At 45.1% G+C, this 27,668-nt stretch overlaps 1 protein-coding gene across 4 annotated transcripts in view; it reads right to left on the reverse strand.

Moving 5' to 3' along the window:
- Window positions 1-27,668, reverse strand: part of OSBP2 (oxysterol binding protein 2) — a 161,109-nt gene that overhangs the window by 104,716 nt on the left and 28,725 nt on the right. For all 4 annotated transcript variants that reach the window (XM_059140106.1, XM_059140105.1, XM_059140107.1 and 1 more), the window contains exon 2: window positions 23,428-23,636. In XM_059140106.1, coding sequence (XP_058996089.1) covers window positions 23,428-23,636 — 209 coding nt within the window. The remainder of the gene's footprint in view (window positions 1-23,427; window positions 23,637-27,668) is intronic.

Genomic DNA, 27,668 nt, shown 5'->3' on the forward strand with positions numbered 1-27,668 from the left:
CCATCTTTTGGCCAGCTCCTGGGCTTAACGGGCGGGCGAGGGTCATAAAGGAAGAGCTGGAGTCAGGAGAGACGCAACCTGTTGTCCTCACTGTGAAAATCCAACTCGATTTCTCTGAGAACAGCATCAGTCTCTTCCGATTCTGCATGTACATTCCAACTCGCCGGTGACCCATTTACCCTGAGCCTCTTTCAGCCAGCACCGATTTACAGGAGTCCCCTGGGGACAAAGCTGCTGCCATCTGTATGGGTCACAGGGTCACATCTAAATCCAAATCGCCACCATCCCCTACAGAACAGATAACATCGCTTCGCTAAGTTCCCTTGTGCTGGCTCTTGCTTTTGCTAATTGAGAGCTAACTCCAGTTCATGCCCTGCTCTCTACTTTGCAGGGCCTCCTGGCAAGGCCAAAGCAATAGGAGTCTCCGTCCTTCCACGACCTCCCAAGCCACGCCACACCCTGCTTCTTTGTGAAGGGCCAGAATTTTCTCCCTGCTGACGGATGTTAACTTCCTCTTTGGTTTCTTCAAACTCTGACTAAAATGCTTTGTGCTCGGCTGGAAGCACAGGCGTTCCCCCCCTTTCTCGGCCACTGCATCCCTATTTCCAATTCCTTTATACCTTCCTGGACAGTGGAGAGAGCTCCCTTAAATAAACCGCATTCCGAACCACTGTTCATTTCTCAGGTGTGATAATGGTACTTAGGTTATGTTAAATTTTTAAGAAGGAATCCTTACTCTTTTAAAGGCACGTCCTGAAAGTTTAACAAATGGAATGACTTAAGGTCGGCAATTGGCTTCAAAATGGTGGGGGAAGAGACCAGAGGAGACAAGGATGGGGTGATAACTGAGTAACAGGTATGTGTGTGGGTTCCTGAGACTCTTCTGTCCACTTGTCTTTAGGTCTTAAATTTTCCACAACAAAAAGGCTTTACAAAAGTCCCATCCCCAGGGTTTTGGGCATCCTTGAGTCTACATGTCCCACCTGAGCTTTACCTGCATCCTTTTCAACTGGCACTTGTTTACTAAGCAACTACTACACTTGAGGTGTAGAGTCAAAGCTGCAGAGTCAAAGTGACCGGCTCCACCTGTGAGGAGCTCTCAGGAGGCTGTCCTGGCCTGCACAGTCCTGTCCTTTATTTTAATGAAGTCCCCAAAGCTTCACTTCTCAAATTGGGCCCTAGCTTTTCTCTCTCCCACAGCAGGGTGGGCAGTCAGGGCCTCCCCTTCCTTGGCCACATATGATGGAGTGAGCCCAGCTTCCAGTCCTGGCATCCCTGACGGGGTACCAGCTCCCTCCGTTCTTCTGTCATCCCTACTGAGTGAGGTGGCCCAGGTGTGGGTCAGGGTGGACGAGAGTTTCAGAGAAAGAGAGGCCAATCCATCCACTTGTTGGTGGGTTTGGGTGAGGCCGACCCCTCTGTCCCACAACTTGCTGACAAAGGACCAAGGGCCAGGACACGTCCCCCCTCCCATCGGGATAAGAAGCATAGACAAAAGCACTGAGACCACGAGGGGCTCCAGGCCTGGATACCTGGACATGGGAGACTGGCTCACCCAGAGAGCTCCAAGCCAGAAACCGACCTCCTTTCCAAACAAGGCACAGATGTGTTGATTTGGTCAGAAGTCTGTGTGGCATTCTCAAGGAAGCCTGAATTCACAGCCAAAGTGGGGAAGGAACACCCACCTTGAGCTGCTCGCCTATCGACGAGCAACTTACTGGGTACCGTGGAATGTTCATCCTGGGGCAGCCATGGAAACCGAAGGCAATCCTGCAGTCAGCAATACGCTTCACCACTGTCAAGGTCAACAGCCAATAATTCACACCCATATCCCCACTGTGACAGTTCAGGTGAGGACCGCGACGATGAGAGTCTGATTAGTAAAGGGTATATCACTCCCAATGCAGACCCAAGGCCTCTTGTCAGGAAGAAAAAAGGCTGCGCCTACACCTGGAAGACAGGGGCCAAGAACTCGGATACGAACGCACCTGGTGCTCACCCTAACGGCCTCTTTTGTCTCTCTATATCCAGTGCATTAAATAATTACACGGGAGTAAATTAGAATTAAATCCCCATTCAACGGAAACCATGAAATTTAGAAATGGGGGAAGCCAGCCCGCTGTGGCAAGGAATCCAGGGAGTCTGAACAGATGACATTTCTTAACCTGAGATCCATGGAGGGCCAGCATGAACCCTGTATGGAACACCTATTAAAAGTGGGGTCCCTGGGCACCACATGACCATCATGTCAGAATCTTGGTGGTCCTCCCCTAAGACTTTTTAATGTGCTCATCTCAGGGAACTTCATGCCCACCTACCAGAGTTAAAGAGGAGTTATTCAGGGTTTTCTTTTGTGTGTGTCTTGTTGAACCAATGCCAGTCTATATTTTACTAACTTAATAAGCTCACAAGAGACCTCATTACACCTTCTGGCCAGCTAGGCAGATGGGATCTTCCTCTTTGGGACTGAAGGATCTGAGAGCTAATAGCTTGAGCGGGCTACCTTTTCCCTTTGTGCTGAGAAGGGTACAGCCCTGTCCCCACCTAGCCTCTAGGGACTGAAGACAGAGGAGGTGGCCACAGAAGAACCTACTACAGGTTTAGTACGTGCAGGCATTCTCCGAGCGCTAAGGGACCACTCCCCCACAACGCGTAAGGAACTCCACATTTCGGGAAGCCATGCCTTCAAATGGGAAGAGAAGAGCATTGAGTGGACCAAGGAGAGACCCGCATTTCTCCAGGGTCCTTGCATCTCCAGGCACAAAGGCAGCAGGTATTCCAGGAGCTGTTTACAGAACCAGAACAAATCCATCTTCCCCAGGAATTTATTTCCAGCTCTGGGAACCACAGTCAACAGGGACAGAGGGAAAGCCTTTGAAGTCCTACCTTTTAGAGGATTTTCATTTCGGAGCAATTGGATAGCAGGCTGCCCAGATGCTCTGTAGGGTCAACCCCTAGGGCGACCGGCCACCCAAAATCCCCTGACCCCCTGCTCAAATGCCAGCCTTGGTTGTTCTAAGGGCAGAATCTGGGCTGCCTGGGATAATTCGGAGCACAGGGCTGTGATGTCAGAATAGGGCTATGACATCAATGTGAGAGTAGGCCAGTCTGGGGAAGCAGGGCAGAAGATAGGCAGCTCCTAAAGGCCGGGATCAGTCCCCCTGCAAGTAAGGCCAAGAGAGAGAGAGGTGTCTGGCTCTGCGTTCACTTCTTTATAGCCTCTCAGAGCCCCACTGGGATGTAGACCCGCAGAGCTTCTGAAAATGATTCACTAGTACTGAGAGGTAAGTTGCAGGCCCGCCAACCTGTCTCTGCTTCCTTAAGATTTTAGGAACAAAGAAAATGAACAACCATCCTCTAGCTCCCCCCTGTGTCAAGTGAAAAAATACGCACTATTTTCTGACTGGGAGGTTCAACCCTGGGCCCTACCCAGGGAGTCAGGGGGACAGTTCCCAAGCAGGCTGATGGTCAAGATCCCCCAGGATACAGTCAAATACAGAGACATAAAATGCAGGACAATCTTTACATTTGAACTCCAGATACATAATAAATAAATTTTGGTATATGTCTGCACTATTACATGGGACATACTGATATTAAAACATTATTGCTATGATCTTGAAGTTCACATTAAACTGGGTAACCTGTATTTCTATTTGCAAAATCTGGCACTTGTACCTAAGGAGGTATTTTTTTGTTGTTGTTGTTTTTTAATGCAGGTGCCCTCCCCCACCCCACCCTGCCCCACCCCACCCAGTGCTGCTCCCATTCATTCAGATTTATCAGGGCAGGGAGACCTGGGAACCTATATTACTTTAAAGCTGCTGTAAAGTTAAAATGGCTATTATCAATAATTACATCTAATTGTTCTTGAGCATTTGTCAAATCAAGTGCTAAATTATTTCTCATACATTCTCTAAGTTAATCTTAGAGGTTATTACCTCTAAGAGGTGGGTCTGTTATTAAGCCCACATTACAGTGGAGAGAATGAGGGAAAAGACAGCAAGCAACTTGCCCAAGATCACACAGCAGGTATGGATTGAACCCAGGGAAGCTTGCTTTCACTGGCCTAGGAATCTTGGAACTGCAAGGACCCTGACAAATGGGAATCTGAGGCTCTGAGAAGTACATATTCACACTAAGCACTAGCTACTGGGCCCTAGGAGCTAAGCCAAGATGCAGAGAGCAAGCACCTAGCCCAGGCAAGGAGCTGGCTCAGGGAAGTTTCCAGAATGGCTCCCTCCTGGAAGAAGAAGAAGACCTAAGGAAAAACAGGGTGTGGGAAAGGGATGGGTGCTTGGGAAGAGGGGTTGCAGGTAAGAGGTTCAGCGTGCCTTGGCAGAAGGATAGTGTGCTGATGAGGAGAGGGGAAGCCGGGTAGATCTGGAGGGCAGGGGAAAGCCCAAGAAGGAATGTGAGTCAAAATTGCCTTTTGTTTTCAAATTAACTTACAGCAAATTTTACTTTCTTGTTGTAGAGTCCTATGCATTTTAACACATGTATAGCTTCATAGCACACCTCCACTGGGACACAGAGCAGCTTCATCACCCTCTAAACACTCCCTCATGCTATAATTTTGTACCACACCCTCCCTCCACCCCTCACGCCTGGCAATCACTGATCTGGCCTTCATCTCTAGAGTTTTTGCCTTTTCCAGAATGTTAGATAAATGGAGTCATATGACTTTTCGAGAACGGCTTCTTTCACTTCGCATAATCCCTTTGAGGTTCATCCAAGTTGCTGTATGTATGGGTCACCCATTCATTGTCATTGCTGAGTGGTTCTTCATTGTGTTGTGGACAAGTTTGCTCAGCTGGTGACACTTGGTTAGTTTCCAGTACTTTGCCATTAAGACCAATACTGCAGGGGTGCCTGGGTGGCTCAGTTGGTTAAGCCTCTGCCTTCAGCTTAGCTCATGATCCTGGAGTCCTGGGATCGAGTCCCGCTTCTGGCTCCCTGATCCTCAGGAAGCCTCCTTCTCCCTCTCCTTCTGCTGCTCCTCACTACTTGTGTTCTCCCTCTGTCTCTGTCAAATAAATAAATAAAATCTTTAAAAAAAAAAAAAAAAAAAAACAAAGAGGCCAAAGCTGCTCTGAACATTTGGGTGCAGGCTGTTGTGTGAACTTGTTTCTATTTCTCTGGGATAAAGGTGCACAATTGTGACTGCTGGGTCATGTGGTCCTTGCATGTTTAGTATTGTCAGAAACTGCCGAACTATTTCCAGGGTTGCTGCGCCATTTTATGTTCCCACCAGCCGTGTATAGGACAGATCCTTGCCAGCATTTGGTATCATCACTATTTTTTATTTCAGCTGTTCTAATAAGTGTGTAGTAATCACTCATAATGATCTTAATTTGCATTTCTCTAATAGCTAATGATAATGATCACCTTTTCATGTACTTATTTGAAGCCTGTATCTTCACTTCAGTGAATTATCTGTTTGTGTTTCTTTCCCCATTTATATTTAGATTGTCCTTTTATTGTTGAGTTTTTACATTTCATTATATATTTGCAAATATTTTCTCCCAGCATGTACTTTGCCTTTTCATCCTTTTGATAGGGTCTTTTGCAATGCCAAAGTCTTCAAATTTTAAGTCCCAATTTATTTTTTTTTCAAGATTCCATTTATTTATTTGACAGACAGAGATCACAAGTAGGCAGAGAGGCAGGCAGAGAGAGAGAGAGAGAGAGAGAGGGAAGCAGGCTTCCTGCGGAGCAGGGAGCCTGATGCGGGGCTCGATCCCAGGACCCTGAGATCATGACCCGAGCCGAAGGCAGCAGCCCAAACCACTGAGCCACCCAGGCGCCCCTAAGTCCCAATTTATTAATGTTTTCTCTTATGGAGTGTGCTTCTCATATCTTAGACATGTCTTGGAACACTTCATCTAGCGCTAGGTCCCAAAAGTATCCTAAATTTTCTTCTAAAAGTTTTATAGTTTTACATTTAAATCCATGCTCCATTTTGAATTAATTTTTGTATACCATTTGATGCTTAGGTTGAAGTGGTTTGTTTGTTTGTTTGTCTATGGACGTCCAAAGACTCCAGCATCAAGGTACTTTGTCAAAAAGTCAGTTTGGTGTATCTGTGTTTATTTTTGGTTATTCTGTTAAATTGATTTATAGGCCTCTGTTCCTCCACCAACATCATGTAGCCTTTATTACTCTAGCTATACAGTAAGTCTTAGCATCAGATAAAGTGATTTCTTCCACTTTATTCTTTTTCAAAACTGCTTTAGCCATTCAAGTTCCTTTGTATTTCTATATAAAATTTAGAGTAAGCTATAAAACATCTTGCTAAGATTTTGATTAAACATGTAGATAAATTCTGGGAAAGCTGACATCTTTATTATGTTGAGTCTCTCGGCCCATGGACATGGTATGTCTCTCCATTTCTTCAGATAGTGAATTTCTTTTCATCAACAATTTGTAATTTTTAGCATACAGATCCTGTATGAAATTTGTTAGATTTATATTGAAGTATTTCATTTTGAGGAAGCAGAGTAAAAGCTTCACATTCTTTATGAAATTCAATTTATCAATTTTCTTCATTAATGGATTATGCTTTTGATGTCATATTTAAGAACTCTTTTCTTAACCTTGGGTCACAAAAGTATTGTATGTTTTCTTTTAAAGGTGTTATAGTTTTGTGTTTTATATTTTGAGTTAGCTTTTGCCAGCACAACACTATCTTCATTACAGCTTCTTTATAATGTCTTAACTTTGGATAATTACTCCAACTTTATCCCTTTTTTTCAAAATTGTTTTAGCTATTCTAGTTCATTTGTCTTTCCATATAAATTTATAATAAGCTTGTATACATTGAAAAAAAATGTCTTGCTACAGGATTTTTATTGGAATTGCATTAAATCCATTGACCATTTTGAAAGAACTGACATCCTTACTCTGTTGAGTCTTCTGATCCATGGTCTTTTATCTGAATTTTATAGTTTTCAACATACAGATGCTATATAAGTTTTGTGATATTTATACTTCAGATTTTTGGGGGGTACTTTACAAATATATATTTTTAAATTTTGGTTTCTAAAGGCTCATTGCAGGCACATAGAAATACGATTGGTCTTTGGGATGCCTGGGTAGCTCAGTTGGTTGAGTGTCTGCCTTCAGCTCAGGTCATGGTCCTCAGGTTCTGGGATGGAGTGCCTCGTCAGGTTCCCCACTCAGTGGGGAGTCTGCTCTCCCTCTGCCCCCCTCCCACTCATACTCACTCTCTCAAGTTTTTTTTTTTTTTCTTTAAAGAAATATGACTGGTCTTTGTGTATTGATCTTGTATCCTGTAACTTTGCTAACTCACTTATTCTGAGAGTCAATTTCATAGGGTCTTCTACATAGCCATCATGTCATTTGCAAATAGGGATAAGTTTTTGTTTCTTCTTTTCTAATCTGAATGCCTTTGGTTTCTTTTTCTTACGTTATTATGCTGTCTAGGACTTTTAGTTTGAGGATGAATATGAGTTGTGAGAATGGACTTCCTTGCCTTGTTGATGATCCTAGGTGTCTTTCACCACTAAAATTGCTCTTAAACAAGTGGAAAAATTCCTTCACTTGGAAGAATTCCCAGTTTTCTGAACGTTTGTATTTGTTTATATATTTTTTATTTATTTTTTAAGATTTACTTATTTGACTGAGAGAGCACAAGCAGGAGGAGCAGCAAAGGGAGAAGCAGGCTCCCCGGAGCAAGGGGCCCAATGTGGGGCTCGATGTGGGGCTCAATGTGGGCCTTGATCCCGGGACTCTGGGATCGTGACCAGAGCCAAAGGCAGATACTTAACCAACTGAACCACCCAGGCATGTCTGCTGAACGTTTTTACCATGAATGATACTGAAATTTTTTCAAGCGTTTTTTCTGCATCAATTGACATGATCATGTAGTTTTTATTTAGACCATTAATACGGTGATTCCACTGATTGCTTTTCAAATACTGAACCTACATTGCACAACTAGTATGAATCCCACTCGATCATGATGTATTATTCTACTTATATATTGCTGGATTCAAGCTACTAATAGTTAGTTGAGGACTCTTTCATCTATGCTCATGAGAAATATTGGTCTTAATTTTTCTCTTCTTGTACTAGCTTTGTTCTGTTTGCTATCAGGGGAATGCACTGGGAAGTGTTTCTTCATTTTTTATTTTCTGGAAGAGGTTGTGTGCAAATGGTGTTATTACTTCTTCAAATGTTTGGTAGAATTCACCAATGAAATCACCTGAGCCTGAATATTTCTTCTTCTTCTTTTCTCTCTCTCTTTTTTTTTCAGGGTTTTAAACAATGAATACAATTTCTTTAATGATATAGGATTATTCAGGTTATATACTTGATCTTCAGTGCATTTTGGAGTTTATGACTTTTGAAGAATCCATTTATTTCATCTAAGTTGTCAGAATTGTGGGTAGAGTTACTTGTAGCATTCCCTTATTATTATTTTATGTCCATGGAATTTATACTGCTAATTGCTTCTTTCATTCCTTCATTTCATTCCTGATGTGGGTACTTTGATATTTTCATTTTAGCAGGCAATTGACCTAGTTGGGTTCAAGCCACAAGTTCTGACCAACCTTCTCCTGGTGATGGTTTCATTACCAGTTCCCTTTCCAATGCCTTTGCAGTGCTACATGAATCTCTCCCTCATATGTGCCAGTCAGTGGCCATCGGGACCTTGAAGTTCATGTGGCTTTTAGTTCAGTTCTCCAAGTATGCAGTTTAGGATCTGATTCATGCATGTGCAGCTTGAACGTGAACCTAGCAGTTCATAAACAACTTCACAGGGTCACTTTCCCAAGCTCCTCTCTGCGATATCTTGGTATTTTCCAGTTTCCAAGGGCTCCTTCTTTCTGTCCTCTGGCCCAAGACTGGGGCTTTATTTACTTATCTCCATTGCCCATTTCCCATCATTGCACACACATCTAGGGCCAAGTGTGGGAGGAGAAAGAGAATAATGCAACAGGGGTTCTCATTCACCTCCTTGGGACCACAGCTCTTTCTCCTGGAGGGGAGGGTTTCCCTCAAAGCTTTAAGCACCTGCAGCCCCTCACGGCTACTATCATTGCCAAGAGAACTTCCTGCTCCTTGGGCCTGAACAAGAAGGCTTGTCCTGGAGCTCTCTCTGCCTGCTCTCTCATGGGTCTCCCCCAAGTCCAGACTGGAAGGAAAGAAGTTATAAACTTACCACCTGTTCATTGTTACTTCAGATTACGGTCTTCTCCACTCTACTTGTGGCTACTTAATGTCCAGGGTGCTTACATAGCTGCCCCACGCATTCTGTGCAGGTTTTCTAGATGCACAAAGTGAAGTGCTCTCACTTCATCCTCCTGAGGACTAGAATCAAGCTGAATTGCCATTTAGAAGACTCATCTGGCTGTTGAGGAGTCTCTAATGGAAGACTTTGGAGTCCTGAATCTGGGAGGCCATACAGATGAAGGGCAGCAGGCAGACGCAAGACTGCTCAGGGCTGGGACTCACAGGATCGCATGACAGCTGAACGTGAGAGGTGAAGGAGGGCAGGACACTTGGGTTTACAACTGGTCCCACTTCCACATCTGGAAGGTCACCTAAGACTACGACGAGGGTGATTTTGAGGCAGAGGGCAGTGGGTCAGGAGGAACAGGGGAGACAGGAGAATAGCTGCAGAACCAGGTCCCACTGGAGTCACACAGGGGTGGATGCCTGGAGGTGGCTAAGTCTGAGGTGGTCCCGAAGGTTGAGTTTGTTGTTCTATGGAATGAGAAAGAGGCAAGGTGCTTTGCTGGGGTAATGAGGGTATGTAGAGTGGCAAGGACTTCAAGAGCCACTGGAAGATGGGAAAGTAAGCTGTCAGGGGACCCACACTGGGGGGACAGACACTGATAAAGGCCCAGCAGAAGCCCTAGGTTTGAGGGTGTGCTGATCTATGTGGTTGAGAGAGGTTGCCCCCAGAACTTGGCTGTGTGTCATACGTACCTTGGCTCAGTGAAGGGGCCCTACTTCCTGCCTGAAGGCAGAATGTGGAGAACTGAAGGGTCATTACCAAAAGAGCAACAGCCTCCCTACTGTCAACTGAGCAGCCATCACACTCCAGTTGCTGAGCTAAGCAGTTTGTAATATGATTTAATTTATTCCTCTCGACAACTTTAAGAGGTCTTTATCAATAAACACATTTTCAGGGTAAGGAAACAGAGACATAGAGTGGTCAAGCGACTTAGCTGAAGTAACCCAGCTAGTGAATGGCACAGCTGGGATTCAAGCCCAGGGCTGTCTGGTTCCCAGGCTGCCCCATGGGTTGGCGGAGAACATGTGGGTGTGATGGAAGCTGGGCAATCAGGCGAGGGAGGAAGACCCCTCTCAGTAGCGATTGGGGGACAGATACTGGGCCCAGTCAAGCAAGGGAGAATAAGAAAAGGGAAGGCAGCTTCTAGAGGAGGAGCCAGAGGTCTAGAAGTGTACTGAGAGGGTAAGTGCTGTGGCAGCCAAAAAGGAGTCAGACTCTGACTTCAAATTACTGAGCCAGCGCCCCAGGATCCAGAGGGAGCTCTGTGGAGAAGGCAGATGGGATCTGTGATACCAAAGCACAGCTGAAGACACAAGGGTGTGCCAGCCAGAGGACAAGACCCTGGAACTTGGGGACAAGCTCCACAGCTGAGGGCCCTGGTGAAACTGAGGGCTGAGATGATGGGAAGCAATCACAGCAGGGGCACCAAGATGCCAAGATTTGGATGAATGAGTGGGGAGGAGGCAAATGCTGCAGATGGGCATGACCCTGGCCTGGTCACTTGCCCCTCTCCGGGGGCTACCTAGATGTAAATTCATTCTCCTGATTGTGTTCTTCTCCCCAAAGGTACCACCTTCTGATGACCCCACAGGGACCTTTTTAAAAAGACAAGTGAGGGGCACCTCGGTGGCTCAGTCTCTGGGCGTTTGTCTTCGGCTCAGGTCAAGATCCTGACCAGGGTCCTGGGATTGACTCACGCATCGGGCTCCCTGCTCTGCGGGAAATTTGCTTCTCCCTCTCCCACTCCCCTGTTTGTTTTCCTTCTCTCACTGTGTCTCTCTCTGTCAAATAAAGAAATAAAATATAAATTAAAAAAAAATTTAAAAAGACAAGCGAGTGAGCAAAGGCACACATGCAAGCCGCCCCAGCACGCACAACACAACCTCAGAAGGGCTTTCATCCAGCCACCAGATGGCAGCTGCAGACATCAGATAAAGCCTTCCATTGTCAAACGAGGCCCACATTTCAGAAGCTGCTGAAAGAGTAAGTCATCCAGTCCCGGGACCGCTTGTCTCCTTATCAAAATATCAGAAGACTCCATGTACTTCCTCACACAGATTCGTCTATAACACAAGAGGAAAATCTTGTAAATCTGAGATGAAGGAAAGACTATCCTGAAAGGCCGGTGGGCTCTGCTTTTTCTGGTGACATGAGTCCCTGCCCATCTCCAGTTCTGCTGGAAGTTCCCCTGATGAGCTTCCCCAGACCCTTGTGTCTTCAGCTGTGCCTTGGTATCACAGATCCCATCTGCCTTCTGATGAGCTTCCCCACACCCTTGTGTCTTCAGCTGTGCCTTGGTATCACAGATCCCATCTGCCTTCTCCACAGAGCTCCCTCTGGATCCTGGGGCGCTGGCTCAGTAATTTGAAGTCAGAGTCTGACTCCTCATCTCTTCCTCCGGAGGGTCAGGGGCACCCAGCAGTGTAGACATTGTCTCCAGTGTTCCACGGCAGCTGGCAGAGGCCCACGGGAGGACACAAGCAGGATGATCACAGCTTGGGTTTGGCAGGTCGGTTGTGCTAAAAGGTCAAGAAGCCAAGAAGGGCCTGGCAGGAGGTCTCCACACAGGAGACCCATGGGGAAGGCTGCACAGTGGGAGGCTGGATGGACAGAAAAAAAACAGAGGACAAGGACCTTCAGGAGCTTGAAGGCAGAGGTGGGGACGATCAGTGATGGGGAGAACAAGACGTGGTTAGCAATGGCAATACATCAGTGGAAGGCTTCCTAGAGGTAGGAACTGACAGAGGGGACAGCCTTAGGAGATGAACAAAGATGATGCCAGGGCTGGACAGGTCATCTAGACCCTCCCCCCACCCCTCTTCCAGTGAAGTGGCAGGAGGTCAGAGGTGAGCAGCAGGAGACCTGCAGAACAGCTCCAGGTAAAAGAGTCAGCCATACCTGGGGCTGGTGAGCACCAGAGGCAGGCTTCCATGAGGGAGGCTGAAAGAGAGCTTCAAGAAAGAACTAAGGACAGGGGAAGGGGAGCAGGGCTGGCCACAAAACAGGTCAGGGTGTGAGTGAGGAGCAGGGGGAGAAGTCTAGGGAGGGAGGAGCCACGTGGCCTAGAGTCCACGAGGGGCAGGGGTCAAAGTACACCATCATGGTGGACCCCACATCCATGCCTGCTGTTGCTCTCAGTTCCAGTGAGAATGTTCTTGAATGGCCCTGTCCCATAATCCTTTCTTTCACTGTTCTGTTGTGGAAGGCCCCTCAACCTGCCCTGTCTGATGGGGGTGCTCAGCCTACCCCCCCATCCCAGGTCCTCTGCCCCCTCCTGTGGGAGTACTGGCCTGAGGTGGGTGGCTGCTGGGTCCACCGCCAGGTCCCTTTTCCCACATTGGGTTCTGGGTAGGTATCCCTGTGTCCTGGGCCTCAGGGACACCTCAGGCGTAGCTCATCTCTTCCTCCGGAGGGTCAGGGGCACCCAGCAGCCTACTCTCAATCCCCACCAGAGAGCTCCTCCAAGGCTGGGTCCAGGCCTGGGCCTGTTCATCTCAGTTCCCCACACACGGCTCAGTCCTGGGGATACAGAAGGATACGAATCAAGAGCCCTTGGTGACAAATGCATGCACTTTACTCTTTTAAGGAACATCTCGGCTTCAAGCAACCTCACATTGCTGGACTGCTTGCTTGCTTTCACAGAAAAGGAGCCTGGTGTCAACAATAAAAAGCACCATAAACGGAGGGAGCATTAACTGAACAAACAACATCTAGGGAGTCTGAGCTCCCGCTGCGTACTTGGAGAAGCCCGACCAATTTTTGGCTGAAGTCCATTTTCTTTAGTGATTATTTACAAAAAGGTTAAAAGAAAAATCTTTTTTCCCCCACATAGCGGAAAGAAAGAATCGACAACTATGTCAGTGTCATTTTTGTAAGGGCTCTGTGCTTCTGATCTCTCGAGGCCTATTCAACATGACATAATTCAGTGTAATGAATAAGGATAAGTAAACTCAAACAAGGAACCCCAAACACATAGGCAGGAGGAAATCTGGGGGTCTTCACTAAGCAAAACAGGGAATACAAATTGACTGGAGAAAAGATCATTGGGTTATAGGGATCTGACAGGACATGGTGCCTCACTGCTTTCAAATCATTATAATTTGAAATAATGTGTAAGCAATTCCCTTCCCTTTGAAGGGGTGCAGGCAAATCAGCCCTTCCGGGGGATGAGCCCAATGGCATCTGTTAAGCAAACCCCTTCTCAAAGGGGTGGAATTAACTAAAGTCCTCAAACCATTAGATACAAGGTCCTTGGGCCAAAAGTAGGTCCTTCTGCTGTGTGGGGGCTTCTGCTGCTGACCGAAGGGGCTTGGGTCTCCCGGGACAGGCTGAGGGATTCTGTGCTCTGGCTGCTGAACCAGTCTGCCCTTCTGGCTACTGTCCTCCCTCCAGGAGCCCTGTGCCCCCAGCCACATGGAGGCCCTAGCTCCAGAGCTTGGGCCACCCCTACCAGATTGACCTCCAACCTCCCTTTGGGGACTGCTGGGCTGAGGGAGGATGCAGCTGGAATGCACACAGCATCCCCCAGCCACAGAGAACCCCCAGGGTCCCTGAATACATCTGTTCCTTTGCTCCAGCCATTCCCATCCCCACCGCCTGGACAGTCTTCCTTCTTCCCTGCACACCCCCACCTCCATCTCCATATTCCAAACCCTTACTGTCCCTCCAAAACCCACCTCAGCTCTCCGCTCCTACAAGCAGCCTTCCCTGACGTTCCCTCTCCCACCCACCCCAGCGGTGACAGCCTCCTACCTTGCACTGCGCTAATTCACCTGCAAATCTCTCTAACCTCCGTGGGAACTGTCATCCCTCGTTCGTGAAGTTTGAGTTCATGTAGGACTATGCCATTTGAATGATGTTCGTTCCCTCTGAAAGGTTAATATACAAGAGCACATACTGTGCAGAGGTCTACTGGGGGTGATGTTTTAATCTAATAAAAACTACTGTGGCCTGGAGATAGGTGGTTCCTTCTTTTGGCCCATTTCAGACAACAAGCAAGTTAAGGCCACAAATACAAAACTGGCAAGCTCAAAAGGCCAAGTTTCAGGTGTCTAAGGGGCAAGAGAGCAGAGACAGACACGGGCTGCTGAGGGCTGGGCTCCAAGAATGTGTCCAGGTCCTGGGCTTGGCAGAAGGCCCACAGCTGGGGCAGAGCCACTGTCCCAGCACCCAGAGTCCTGATAGACACAGAACCTCCCCCAAGATGACCATGACTCATCCCTCTCCACCCACCAGTGGCATGTCCCTAGCCGAGGGGAGAGCAGCTCTCTTCCCAGGGATGCAGACCTCTGCAGCTGCTGTGCTGCATTTCAGGGAAATATGTGTCGGTGGAGGTAGGTCGTTTTAAAAGTGAAAGCATTTCTTCCCTTCATTGTTCAAACACCCTGAGTGCTTGACCTTCTGCGGATGATTCTGTCCTATCCTCTGCTATGAGCTGTGGGCAGGATGATTTATGAGTGCTGGGCCGCACTCCCTGACCACAGTGCTGGGATGAATGGAATTGGTCGCCCACAGCACTACACACTTCCCATATATTATCCTGTAATGCTTCTGGTTCCTGAGCAGGGGTGCTGAAGATGAGGAATCTGGAGCTCGAGAAATATTCACACGTTCGACTGAGGCCCCAGAGCTGGCTGGAGCTTAGTGAGAAGCCTCACTAACCATCCATTTTGTAGGTAAAGAGACAGAGATCCCCAAAGACACAGTGACTTGTCCAAGGTCAGAACTGACCCTCTTCGGCTCAGCACCTGGCCCATAGTACCACAGAACATTCTACCAATTTGGAAAGTGAATGGCAAAAGAAACACAGCTCAGAAGGACAACCTTCCTCTTGAAGGACCCTTGGGACCTCCACCCCCAGCCCAGCTCTCTGCTGCAACCGTCCATCAGGTCCCTACCATCTCCCCTCCCTTTTGGAGTATGCTGGGTTTTTTCTTAGCCTCAGAAGAAATCAGTCTCATCTCTTCCATTGCTGGTTCTGCTGTGTCTCCCAATGCCACAAAAAAAAGAAGAAGAAAAGACCAAAACAAAAACAGGTCTGCATTCTCATTCACATTCTCTGACTCTTCAAACTTTCAATATGAGCCGTCTCTGCCTGGTCTTCCTTTCTCCACATTAAATGTCATGAGTTCCCTCATCTGCTCCAGTGGTGACAGACATAGAGAAACCACGGCACTCCAAGCCTCCTCTCCAAGGACAATTCAAGCACAGACAAGGGTGTCTTGGTGGCTGTGCACACTAACCCCACAACAAACCCTCACTACACCGACCCCAGTGCCAAGTCCAGGGCTGGGCCCAGAGGTCACCATGGAAATAAGACAACACAGGATCTCTCTGCCCTGAAGGAACTAAGGTTTTATGAAAGAGATGGCAGTAAGTAACTAAACAAGCCAGTCTGCTAATGAGGGCTGATCACAGGGAATAAAATAAGGATCTACCATGGAGCTGTTTTAGGAGAAGCACCAGACAAGCCAAGAGTAGGAGCTCGTGTGTTCTAGGCAGAGAGGAGATGCCAGCAAGTACAAAGGTCCTGAGGCAGAAGCTGAAGATGGTGAGCAGGGAGAGAGTGAGGGAAGAAGGCCATAGATTGTCATGCAAGTTAAGGAGCTTGGATTTTACCCTGAGAGCACTGGCGAGCCACCTGAGATGGTGTGTGTGTCTGTGTGTGTCTTTATGTGTGAGTGTGTGTGTCTGTGTGTGTGTTAAAATACTCATAAAACTTAACATGCTAACCATTTTCAGTGTGTAATTCAGTGCTATTCAGTACATTCACAATGCGCAACCATCATCTCTACCTCCCCAACACTTTTGTGACCCAAAAAGAAACCCTGTACCCACTAAGCAGACACTTCTCATCCTCTCTCCCCAGCCCCTGGCAACTACTCCTTTGCTGTCAGTCTCTCTGGATTTTCCTAGTCTGGACATTTCATATACATAGAATCATATAACATGTGGCCTCTGTATCTGGCCTCTTTTACAAAATGTGTTTTCAAGGTTCATCCATGGAATAACATGTATCAGTACTTCATTCCTTTTTGTTGCTCAGTAATATTCCATTGTGTGGCTGTACCACATCCGTTCATCCATTCATCTCATGGTGGACACTAGGACTGGGTTCACCTTTTGGCTCCTGTGGATAATGGATGCTATGAACATTCCCGTACAAGTTTTTGTTTGAACACCTGCTTTCAATTCTTTGGGGTGTATACCTCAGAGTGGATTTGCTAGGGTCCTATGAGTGATTATATGTTTAACTTAGAAAGCCCTAAAACATTTTCCACAGCAGCTGCACCATTTTACCTTCCTACTGGCAATGCTTGCGGATTCTAATCTTCCACATCCCTAACAACACTTACTTTCCTTTGTTGTCTTTTCTTGATTTTTGTTTTGATAGTTGCCATCCTAATGGGTATGAAGTGGTGTCTTGTGGTTCTGATTGTCATTTTCTTAATGACTAACAATGCTGATTATCTTTTCACATGTTTAGTAGCCATTCGGATATCTTATTTGAAGAAATACCTATTCAAGTACTCCATCCCTTTATTTCCTGGATTCTAGACTCATCTAAAACTTGTCTTGCAAATATTCTCTCCCATTCTGTGGATTGTCTTATCTCTTTCTTGGTAAGTGTCCTTAGGTGTGCAAAAGTTTAAAATTTTGATAAAGTCTAATTCATGTATTTTTTTGTCTTTGGCTGCTTATGCTTTTGGTGTCATATCTAAAATGCCATTGCCAAACTCAAGGTCATCAATTTTTACTTTTTTTTTCTTAGAGCATTATGGTTTTAACTCTTACATTTAGGTCTTCGATGCATTTGACTTAAAAAAAATGTCTTATTTATTTGACAGAGAGATCACAAGCAGGCAGAGAGGCAGGCAGAGAGAGGGGAGGAAGCAGGCTCCCTGCTGAGCAGAGAGCAGAGAGAACAGAGCAGAGCGCTTGTTTTTCTATTCTCTATTTCATTTATCTCATTTATCTCTCTGCTGAGCAGAGATCCTGATGCGGGGCTTGATCCCAGGACCCTGGATCATGACCTGCGCGAAAGGCAGAGGCTTAACCCACTGAGCCACCCAGGTGCCCCTCTTTGATGCATTTGAGTAAGTTTTTGTATATGGTGTCAGGTAGAGGTCCAACTTCATTATTTTACTTGTGGACACCCAGTCTTCTCAGCACCATTTGTGGAAGAGACTATATTTTTCCTATTGAATGACCTTGGTACCCTTGTTGAAAATCCATTGCCCATCTTTCTAGACTCTCAATTTTATTTTATTGATCTTCAAGTCTACCCTTAGGTCAGTACCACACTGTTTTGACTGTTGTAGTTTTTTCCTTAAAGATTTTTTTTTTTTTTTTTTTTTAGAGAGAGAGCATGCTGAGGCAGAGGGAAAGGGAGAGAGAAACTCAAGCAGACTCTGTGCTGAGTGTGGAGCCTGACGTGGGGCTCAATCTCACAATTCTGAGATCTTGTGATGCTGAGATGAACACCGGAGCCAAACCAAGAGTTGGATGCTTAACTGACTGTGCCACCCAGGTGCCCCTTTTGATTGCTGTAGCTTTATAGTACGTTTTGAATTGGAAAGAGTTCTCTAACTTTGTCTTCTTTTTCAAGACTGTTTTGGCTATTTTAGGTTCTCTGGGATAGTTTTTTCTACTTCCAAGAAAAAAGGCCATTGGAATTTTGATATGAATTTTACTGAATCTATACATTGCTTTGGGCAATACTGCCATATTAATAATATTAAGTCTTCCAATCCATGAACACGTCATTCCATTTATTTAGGTCTTCTTCAATTTCTTCTGCAATTTTTTAAATTTAGTTTCCAGTGAACATCTCATCTTTTTGGTTAAATTTATTCCTCAGTATTTTATGATCTGTAAGTTTGTTGATCTGGTGCCCTATAGCTTTGCTGAATTTGTGTATTAGCTTTAATAGTTGTTTGTGTGTGTGTGTGTGTGTATTCTTGGGGATTTTCTATACATAGGACTGTGTCATCTGCTAATAGGAAGTTTTACTGCTTCCTTTCCAATTTTCCTTTTTATTTCCTTTTCTTGTCTAGAACTTCCAGTACAATGGAGAAGAGCCATGGTGAAAATAGTTATCCTTGTCTTGTTCCTGATCTTAGGGGAAAACATTCAGTTTTTTACCATTGAATATGATGTTAGTTGTGGGTTTTTCATAAATGCCCTTTATCATGTTGAGGAAGTTACCTCCTAGTCTGACTTTGCTGATGTTTTTATCATAAAATGTTTTTTATCATAAAAGGATTTTGTCAAATCCTTTTTCTGCAACAGTTGAGATGATCATGTGAGGGTTTTTTTCCTTCAGTCAATGTATTGTATTGTACTGATTGGTTTCTTACATTGAACTGCTCTTGCATTCCTGGAATAAATCCCACTTGGTCATGGTGTATAATCCTTTTGATATGCTGTTGGATTTTGTTTGCTTATATTGTGTTGAGGAATTTTACATCTATTATTCATAAGGGGTAATAGTTTATAGTTTTCTTCTCTTGGGATGTCTTTGTTTGGCTTTGGTATAGGGCCAGGCTCACAGAGTAAGTTAGAAAATGTTTCCCTCCTCTTCATTTTTTGGAAGTTTGAGAAGTATTGGTATTAATTCTTCTTTAAATGTTTAGTAGAATTCACCAGTGAAACCATCTGGTCCTGGACTTTTCTTTGTTGGAAAATTTTTGAGGACTGATTCAATCTCTTTACTTACTATTTTCTATTTCTTCTTTAGTCAGTTTTGGTAACCTGTGTGTTTTTAAGAATTTGTCCATTTCGTCTACTTTGTCTAATTTGTTGGCATACAATTGCTCATAGAATTATTTTATAATCCTTCTGTTTCTGTGAGGTCAGTATGTCCTTATAATGAAAATGTCCTCATTTTCATTTCTGATTTTAGTAATTTGAGTTTTTTCTCTTTTATTCCTAATCAGTCTAGTGAAAGGTATGCAAATTTTGCTGATTATTTCAAAAACCAACTTTCGGGGGAACCCTCCTAAACTGTTGGTGGGAATGCAAGCTGGTGCAGCCACTCTGGAAAAGAGCATGGAGGTTCCTCAAAAAGTTGAAAATAGAGCTACCCTACGACCCAGCAATCACACTACTGGGTATTTACCCTAAAGACACAAATGCAGTGATTTGAAGGGGCATGTGCACCTGAATGTTTATAGCAGCAATGTCCACAATAGCCAAACTATGGAAAGAACCTAGATGTCCATCAACAGATGAATGGATAAAGAAGATGTGGTATATACATACAATGGAACACTATGCAGTTATTAAAAGAAATGAAATCTTGCATTTGCAGCAACATGGATGGAACTAGAGGGTATTATGCTGAGCAAAATAAGTCAATCAGAGAAAGATAATTATCATATGATCTCCCTGATATGAGGAATTTGTGAGGCACAGTGGGCGTTGTGGGGGTTAGGGAAGGAAGAAATGAAACAAGATGGGATCAGGAGGGAAACACACCATAAGAGACTCTTAATCTCACAAAACGAACTGAGGGTTGCTGGGGGTGGGGTGGTTGAGTTATGGACTTTGGGGAGCATATGTGCTATGGTGAGTGCTGTGAAGTGTATAAAATTGGCAATTCACAGACCTGCACCCCTGGAGCTAATAATACATTATATGTTAATAAAAAATAAAAAACTTTCAGTTTCACTGATTTTTCTCTATTGTTTTTTTTTTTAAGATTTTATTTATTTGACAGAGATCACAAGTAGGCAGAGAGGCAGGCAGATAGAGAGTGAGAGAAGGAAGCAGGCTCCCTGCTGAGCAGAGAGCCCGATGTGGGACTCGATCCCAGGACCCTGAGATCATGACCTGAGCCGAAGGCAGCGGCTTAACCCACTGAGCCACCCAGGCACCCCTCTATTGTTTTTCTATTCTCTATTTCATTTATCTCAACTCTGATATTTATTTCCTTCCTTCTCCTAGCTTTGGCTTAGTTTGTTCTTAATCCAGTTCCTTAAGATGGAAGGTTTGGTTACTGATTTGAGATTTTCTGTCTTTTTAAAATGTATACTTGAGTGCTCACTTCGGCAGCACATACACTAAAATGTATATTTGATAGCTATAAATTTCCCTCTGAGCACTGCTTTTGCTGTATCCCCTAAATTTTGGTATGTTGTGTTTTCATTTTCATTCATCTCTAAGTGTTTTCTAATTTCTCTTGTGATTTCATCTTTGAATCATAGGTTGTTCAAGAGAGTTTTGTTTAATTTCTACATATTTGTGAATTTTCTCATGTTTCTTCTGTAACTGATCTCTAGCTTCATTTCACTATAGTTTGAAAAGACACTTCTAGGATTTCAGTCTTCTTAAATCTATTGAGACTTGTTCTGTAGCCTGACATTTAGTGTATTGTGGAGAATTTTTTGCATCCACTTGAGAAGAACGTATGTCTTCTGCTTTTTTGGGTGAGTGTCCTGTGCATGTCTGTTAAGTCTAGTTCGTTTGTAGCATCCAAGAGTTGTAAGCAGTGCAGTTATATGATTAAATTCCCATTTTTTAATATGTCATTCTGCCTGTGGTTTGGAGAACTGGTTTGGAGAGGAAGAGATTGTTGCTGACCTCCAGATGAGAAGGGATGGTGCCTGGACTGGGGTGGTGGCAGAAAAGCTAGGGAGTAGAAGATGTTTTCAAGCAAGTAGAGGCAGGAAGTAGGCTTCCTGCTAGATGAGAGATGGTCCACTGTGTAAAAGGAATAGATGGGTCCTGGGATGACCTGCAGGGGATCTACCTGGAGTGCCCTTGACCTAGCTTGGTCACTACCAGCCAGAGTCAAGGAGAACCACACCAGATTGCCTTCCCTCCTTCAGGATTACCTGAAACTGACTCCATGTGAAAGTCACAAACCACAACTCTCCAACATCAGCCTGAGAATGGTGGGAGAAGGCTGTTGCCTTGCATAGAATGCTACCACAAGACTTATTTTTTAGGAAATAATCAACCTTTCTATAAAAAGCACGGTACCTTCCTAAAGACTTCTCCTTCACATACATTAGTTTGTTTATGTTTCAAAATACCCAAAGGAGAGGAATCCTACCATTTCTCATCAACATATAGCAAGTGCTATTTTAAACTATACCTGAATATTTGTCCTTTGTCCTTAGCTGGGAGGCTAACCCCTGGGGAACAAAAGACAAATACTGTGTTGCCAATCCCTGACTATGCCAAGGGGTATGAAATGAAGGAAGGTGAGCCTGAGGTAACTCCCTCTGGGGGTCCCAACCTCTCCTAGAAGAAGTCCAGGCTTAGCAATTTTTAGCACTCCCAGCTGAGTTAACAAGCAGTCACCACAGTGGCTTTCCAAAGACTTCTGAACAGAAAGCATGAGTGTTACTTGGGGTCTCAGCATAGCCTTTGCCTAAGATGGCCCCCACATCCTCCTTCACTGGGAAATGGAGTGATACCCGGGGGACCCCCTGCCAAGCTCAGCATCACTGTTGACACACCAGAGTCACACAAATGCTGAGCCCAAGGAATAGTCACCAGGGGCCTGGGGGGTGGAGGTGGAATCCATGCTCCAAATGTGTGAGACCAGAAGAGAAGATCAGACTTATGTTCAATGACCTTGCATGTGCACTGAGAAGCTAGTACTGGGAGAGACCCCACCACAACAAGCCTAGGGATGGGGCATGGTGACTGATATCACAGCCCCTCTCACCCTGCTTCATGCTAGAGCTCCTTCCCCACGACTCAGTGTCTCCCTAACCAGCCTGTGTGATAGAACAGAGGCTGTGACTCGTTCTCACCTGGAGCCCTGCCTCCCTAAAAGAAGCCCATACACATCTAAGGAAAGATGCACCATTTTGTGTTAACTTCAGAAGAATCACAGTTTCCCAATCTCTCCTCATCATGTGTGTAGACCTAGTTTTCACTCATCTGAAACATGTGCTATCACTCTCGGTGGACAAGGCTATGGAAAGCAGAAGTTCCCGCACCTGCTGCAGGGATCTGAGAGCACAACCCCTATGGAAAGCAGCTTGACAATCTCTCAGAATTACAAAGACACACTCGTGTTGGCCCGGCAACCCCACCCCCTGGAACGGATACTTCATTTATACTTCTGCAAATGTGAAATGGAAATGCAAGGTTACTCACTCCAGCACAGTGTGTCATAACAAGATAAACAACTTAAGTGTTCAACAACAGGCTTTGGATTCAGTAAACTATGATACATCCGTGTAACCAAGGGCTAGACTATTGTAAAAACAAGGAGGAAGCTTCTTATGTGCTGATAGGGGAAAAAAATTCCAAGATCTATTGCTAAATGGAAAGAAAGCAAGGTGCAAGACTGCATTTAGTTTAAAATAAGAACCAATTTGGGGGCACTTGGGTGGCTCGGTTAAATGACTGCCTTCGGCTCAGCTCATGATCCTGGATCCCAGGATCGAGTCCCACATCGGGCTCCCTGCTCTCATGCTCTCTCTCTCTCATTCTCTCTCTCTCTCAAATAAATAAAATCTTTAAAAAAATAAATTAAATAAGTACCAATTTTAATATATACGTAAAAGACACAAGGTAGCTCTGGTTGCCTCCAGGGGGGATCACAGGGGGGATCACAGGGTGGGAGGTCAAGGGCAGGCTTTATTGCATGGACTTTTGAAACTGTTGACTTATGAATCATATAAAGACATTGCATATGAAGAAAGTGACCATATGAAAGTAAACACTTAGATGTCTTGCTCCGGATATCTGAGCCGGCCTTCCACCCAAGCACAGGCAGCAGCTCTGGCTAAACGGTTTTTCAATCTCTGTAACAGGCCTGGGGAAAAGTCTGGCCCCAGACCCAGATGCACGATCCCACACTCCCACCCCTGCTCTGCCTCTGGCTCTCACACACCACAGCATCTGAAGGGTCCGCTGAAGTCCAGGAACCAGACTTGTCCAAAGAAAGACACACACAGCCCTGCTCACCACAAATATTTCTGTCCCAAGAACCGCCAGCCAACCTTGACCACCTGAGCCTCTCCTTGCTGAGAATACGTGGAGCTAAAGGGGAAGGGTGAACGCATAGCTCCGCCTTCCAGGGCTGGTCTGGACTGGTCTGGGTCTCCTGGTTACCACCACCCCCAAACGCTTTCGATGCCCACTTCTCTCCAGACCCACGGCCCTGCGTGTACACCCGCTCACCAAGTGCTCACTACCTGAGTGGCTGCTCATCATGCGGACAGCCTTGGCCTTGGCCAGCTCCAGGGCGGTGATCCACTGCTGCCGCTCCACCTCCGAGCTGGCCTTGAGGTGGTAGGTCCTTGCCCCACTGGTCAGCACGATACCGCAAGAGTCCTCCGTGTCAAAGTGCGCGGTGGACAGGTTGATGGTGCCACGGCAGGTGTGGGCCATTTCCCCCTGATTTCTGTAGGATGCAAGAGAAGGAATCGAGTGAGGCTCCCAAACTAAATAGTTCTAGACTAAAGAAAGCCTTGGGGCAAATCCTCAGAATCTCAGATCTTTGGCACTGGGGGAGACCATGGAGTCAGAGCTGGATGGAACTGACTGGAAGAGGCTCCGCTGGGTGGAGATGGCAGAGAGAGGAAAGGACTGCATCAGGGCCAACTGCAGGGGACACCTGAGCCCTTGCAGACACCGGGAAATGGAGAAGGGTGACCCTCTAGTGTCCTGTGAGGCAGGGTAGTCCTCTAACTCCACTCCAGCCTCCTCCCACCTGTAGTCTCAGAACCACAGAGTTGGAGCAGGGGACACTCTGCCACTGAAAATGAGATTAGGGACCTGGAACCTCAGGAAATGAACTTGGAGGCACCCCCTAGCAGGAGTGAGTTGGAAACAGGAGCGAGCTGGAAACAGCAATGGCTGGCCTAATGCAGTGTGACCTCATGACTGAGTGAGGGACTGAGCCTTTCTTGGTCATAAGATTGTGGAGCTAATGGTACCAAATTAAGGGGAAGCTGAGGTGACCAAAGTGTGGGACACTCCCAGCTGTGACCAGTGTCTGAAAACGGAGAGCAACCATCATGACTGGATCTGCTTAATTCACCCCTTCACAACTCAAAGAAAATTCAGCACCCTCACGATGTCCCAAATCTCCTTCCACAGAGAGGGTTGGAAAAGGAGGAGCCATCGGTCAGCACGTAACACTGCCAGCAACAGGAGCTCATTCGGTAATTCTGTGGCCCTCTGATGCTCCTTCATTCCCCCTGGCTATTCCTCAACTGTCACTTTCTTGATTCTTTTACTAGTCCTATTTTCTTAAAGATTTACTTACTGATTTTTAGAGAGTGAAAGCATGCACACAGGTGAGTTGCAGGTGGGGCAGAGGGAGAGGGAGAAGAGAATCTCAAGGCTGCTTCCTGCTGAGCATGGAGCCCAACAAAGGAGCTGCCCGTGGGGCTTGATGCCAGGCTCCATCTCACAACTCTGAGATCATGACCTGAGCAAAATCAAGAGTCAGCTGCTTAACCCACTGAGGCACCCCTCTTCTACCAATTCTAAAGTCAAATGAAATGACACTCAGTAAGACATTTGGCTTTCATGTGAATAGCGGTCGCCTTTTATAATTCCTTCCTGCTTTGATTACATTCCCTAGAGAAGATGACATAGATGGACACAGAGGTCCAGCTCAAAGGTGCTGACATCTTCCACTTGAAGGAGACCCCTTCTAATTTACAAAACTAGAAAACTGGGCATGCCTATTGGAAGCTTGCCCTTTTGGGTTCAAGAACTTTTAGGTTAGACCTATTCACGTATTATTTTTTTTTTAAGATTTTATTTGTTTATTTTACAGAGAGAGACACAGTGAGAGAGGGGCACAAACAGGGGGAGGGGGAGAGGGAGAAGCAGGCTTCCCTCTGAGCTGGGAGCCCAATGTGGGGCTCCATCCCATGACCCTGGGATCATGACCTGAGCCAAAGGCATCCGCTTAACAACGGAGCCACCCAGGTGTCCCAGGACCTATTCACGTATTAAACAGTCTAGTAATTAACCAAAAATGCCACTGTGGCTCAGCTCAAAAAGGAGAGGGATGTGAATATTCCAGACAGAGGGAACCGAAGAAGCAAACACCATGAGACCAAGTGGAGTTTACAGCTTTCAGAGAACAAGAAAAAGTTCCGTGTGGCTGGAGCACTGAGAACAGCAGAGTGAATGAGAAAAAGATGACGCTGGTAAATTTTATAGGGACCAAATGTAAAGCCTTGCAGATTGTGTTAAGGATTTAGACTTTTATCTCAAAACTAAAACAGTGGGCCTCCTGGGCCTCACATCAAGAAAGAAGCAGGTGTGGTCGAGAGTCACAGAAATTCCTATAGAAAATGGGGGAAAAGTAGTACCTGGAGTGAGATATGATATGGAAGCCTGGCCACTGTGTGGTATGGGGGCTGGACTGGAAGTTATCCGGTGGCTATTGTATTGGATTACAACCCACTGACCAAAATAAATACCCTGAGTCCATGCTGAGGTAAGTATATAGTTGAAGGGATAGATGAATGGGGAAGAAGGGACAGATCTTAATAAAGGCAGATGTGATCATAGAAATAGAAAATCACTGAATGCAATGTGGGATTCTGGATTGCATTATAAAATTTTCAAAAAAGACATTAGAGAAAAACTTGTGAAATATGAATAAAGTCAGAGGTTTAGTTGATAGTATCATATAATGTTAATTTTCCACTTTTGACAATTGTACTTTGCTGAGATAAGATGTTAATGTTAGGGGAAGCTAGGTGACTGGTACATGAGAACTCTTTGAACTTGCAACTCTTCTGTAAGACTTAGGTTTTTTTTTCCTTTCTTTTTCCTCTTGTTAGTAGTAGACCACCAGTTTATTACAAAAGTACAAAACTCAGGAACAGACAGATGGAAGATACATAGGATAAGGTAGGGGAAAGGCTATGGGGTTTCCATGTTTTCTGAGCACATCACATCCCCAAATCTTCACATGTTGACAACCTGGAAACTCTGTGACTTCAAAATTAAAAATAAAAATTTTTAATGGTGCCATAGCACTCTTCCCAGGACCATAGCTAATATGAAATCTCGTATCTGAAACTTGAATTCACTCGCCCTGAGTCTCAGAGATGGAGATATTCCCAAGGTCACTGAAGGACAGAAGCCCTAAACCACCCCCATAATGTCTGGTTCTGGACTAGGCTCCTCACAGAGTGAGGAGAAGGCCCTCCAAAAATCACTAGAGAGGGATAGGGTGGCTGGGCGATGGACAATGGGGAGAGTATGTGCTATGGTGAGAGCCATGAATTGTGTAAGACTGATGATTCACAGAACTGGACCCCTGAAGCAAATAATACATTATATGTTAATAAAAAAAATAAAATAAAATAAAAATCACTAGAAAAAGAAGAGGAGAGTGGTAGGTAAGTCTCAGGGAAAGAGGGAGAATCTCCCAATCAGGACAAACTGAAAATCTAAATTCAAAACCCATGAAGAAAATCAATGCTAACAAAGAAAACAACAAAGTCAAATGCTAAGCAGATAAATCACTTCACACAAAAATGGATCTATCAGAAAGATATTTTTAAATGAATATATATAGGCTTAATATTCTCAAAGATAAATGTGTAACATCAATAAAGAGCAATAATTTGTGAAACAAAAACTGGAAAAACAAAACAACAGGTAGACATGAAAAAGTAACAGGAGATTTCAGCAAATGAAAATATAGCAGATAAAATTCACCAGTCACCCAGCATCCACATCAAAATTTAGCTGTAACTCTTTGTAACTAGAGTTAATTTTCATTAAAAGACAAGGAGATTAATTCTTCAGTTTTAGTTTTCTGCATTACTGTCTCTACACATGTGAATTTAGGAATTAAAGGCGCATTAAAACCATCAATGTCTAATACGTTTGCTTGTCTTGGAATTTAACTCTGTTCTTTTTTCTTTAAATGTTTTGTGGTCAATCCATTCTCCACCAGTAGCCTGCTTTTTGTCCTGTTACTCATTTTTTAAAATTTCACTTGGGGAAATTTTCAATTTCAATTTCAAAGTAGGTCCAAAAGGGTCTAAAATTCAGGGACATTTCCTAAAATTCATGCTATTTTCTGGGAGTAGTACACCTACCCATGTTGCCTGTAAAAGTTTTTGTTTCTCCCACTGTGAGTTCTGGCTGAGGCAATCCCTTCTATGAGAGTTGACCTTCTAGGGCCACCCAGCAGCCCAGATGGTAGAAAAGTTAAGCCCCACTCATGGCACACTGTCAACTTGGGTTTGCCTGCTACACTGGCAACTCCTGTCCTACCCACCCTGGGAGGGGATCTTTGAAGGTGTGCAAAAACCCCAAACTCTCTATTGTCATCGAGCCCTGGGCATCTTCAGTGCCTCAAGACAAACTAGGCCATGTCCTAGGTCCTGCCATTTATGTCAGAACCCATATCCAGAGCACATGATTATTTATCTTCTGCCAGTTTTTAAAA

This window comes from Mustela lutreola, chromosome 11 (assembly GCF_030435805.1).
Source record: "Mustela lutreola isolate mMusLut2 chromosome 11, mMusLut2.pri, whole genome shotgun sequence".
Taxonomy (NCBI): Eukaryota; Metazoa; Chordata; class Mammalia; order Carnivora; family Mustelidae; genus Mustela; species Mustela lutreola.